Below are 1,298 nucleotides of genomic sequence, written 5' to 3'. Positions count from 1 at the left end.
AGGCCTTACAGGCAAAAACTGGGGTTTCTCAAAGAAGAAATTCTGCCTCAAGACTGTAGCAGCAGCTCCTATCCAAGTTTCCAGCCTCCAGGCCTGCTCTGCAGATGCCCACAATTGTGCAAGCCAATTCCTTAGAACAAATCTCTTAACAGACATGCACTGCCCAGGTGTGGTGGTGCACACCTGTAATCCCAGCACTTTGTGAGGCCAAGGTGGGAGGATCACTTAAACTCAGGAGTGAATGAGAGGGACAATGGAGACAGAGGTACATGCTTTTCTTTTGAGAGATTTCAAAAAGGAATTGGGGGCCAGGCATGGTGGCTCACGCCTGTAATCCTAGCACTTTGGGAGGCCAAGGTGGGTGGATCACTCGAGGCCAGAAGTTCGAGACCAGCCTGGCCAACATGGTGAAACCCTGTCTCTACTAAAAATACAAAAATAAGCCAGATGTGGTGGTGTGTGCCTGTGGTTCCAGCTACTTGAAAGGCTGAGGTGGGAGGATCGCTTGTGTTAGGGAAGCAGAGGTTGCAGTGAGCCAAGACTGCAGCACTGCACTCCAGGCCGGTGCAACAGAGCAAGACCCTGTCTCGGAAAGAGAGATTATGTACATATATCCCATTGGTTCTGTTTCTCCAGAGAACCCAGACTAATGCCCCGTCTTTTACATATCAGGGGGCAAAATGAAAAATTTCTCTCTCAGCACGCTAAGGAAAGATGGGTAAAGAAAGGTTGAAGGTAGACATGAATTTGTCACTGGCTTCCAAACAGAAAAGTCAAGTCTTTGCCCAAAAGGCAAGCAGCTATAGCTCCATCGTGTCTCTTACCTTTGTCCCAGCAATTGTGGAATGGCCCAGGACGTTGCCTTCCTTGTCCATGACCGCAATCCCCTTAATGGATTCAATATTTCGGGTCATGTAGACATTCATTCCACTGGCTTGCACTGTAGATGTAAAGAAGTAAAGAACACCCAACATGGGGGTGAGTCTTGTTCCAGCAAAGGAACATCTCTTTGGGTGTCTGCCTACTGCAAGCCTCTTACTCTGACAGCTGGCCTTTCTCGGCCCTCAGGTGGACACCTGCCACAGGCTGGGCCAACCAGGTGCTCTCCTGGGGCTGTGGAAGTAGGCTCAGAGCTGCTGACCACTCAGTCTTGGATCCTGACCACAGCCTGGGACCAGCTTCCAGCACCCCTGCTTCCTTACCGGATTCCAGGAGAAACCCTGGGATCCTGGAAACATATCCCTCACCTTTGCTTAAGTTGTAAGGTTTCCTTTTCTTTTTTTTTTTTTTTTTTTTTT

The 1,298-nt window shown here is 49.2% G+C and overlaps 1 protein-coding gene across 1 annotated transcript in view; it reads right to left on the bottom strand.

Moving 5' to 3' along the window:
• SFXN4 (sideroflexin 4) overlaps positions 1-1,298 on the bottom strand; it is a 33,911-nt gene that overhangs the window by 19,460 nt on the left and 13,153 nt on the right. The window contains exon 9 of the mRNA XM_012001142.1: positions 825-1,007. Coding sequence (XP_011856532.1) covers positions 825-1,007 — 183 coding nt within the window. The remainder of the gene's footprint in view (positions 1-824; positions 1,008-1,298) is intronic.

This window comes from Mandrillus leucophaeus, unplaced genomic scaffold, assembly GCF_000951045.1.
Source record: "Mandrillus leucophaeus isolate KB7577 unplaced genomic scaffold, Mleu.le_1.0 Scaffold65, whole genome shotgun sequence".
NCBI lineage: Eukaryota > Metazoa > Chordata > Mammalia > Primates > Cercopithecidae > Mandrillus > Mandrillus leucophaeus.
Note: the sequence above shows the minus strand (reverse complement) of the source record. Positions and strands in the feature narration are given on the sequence as shown.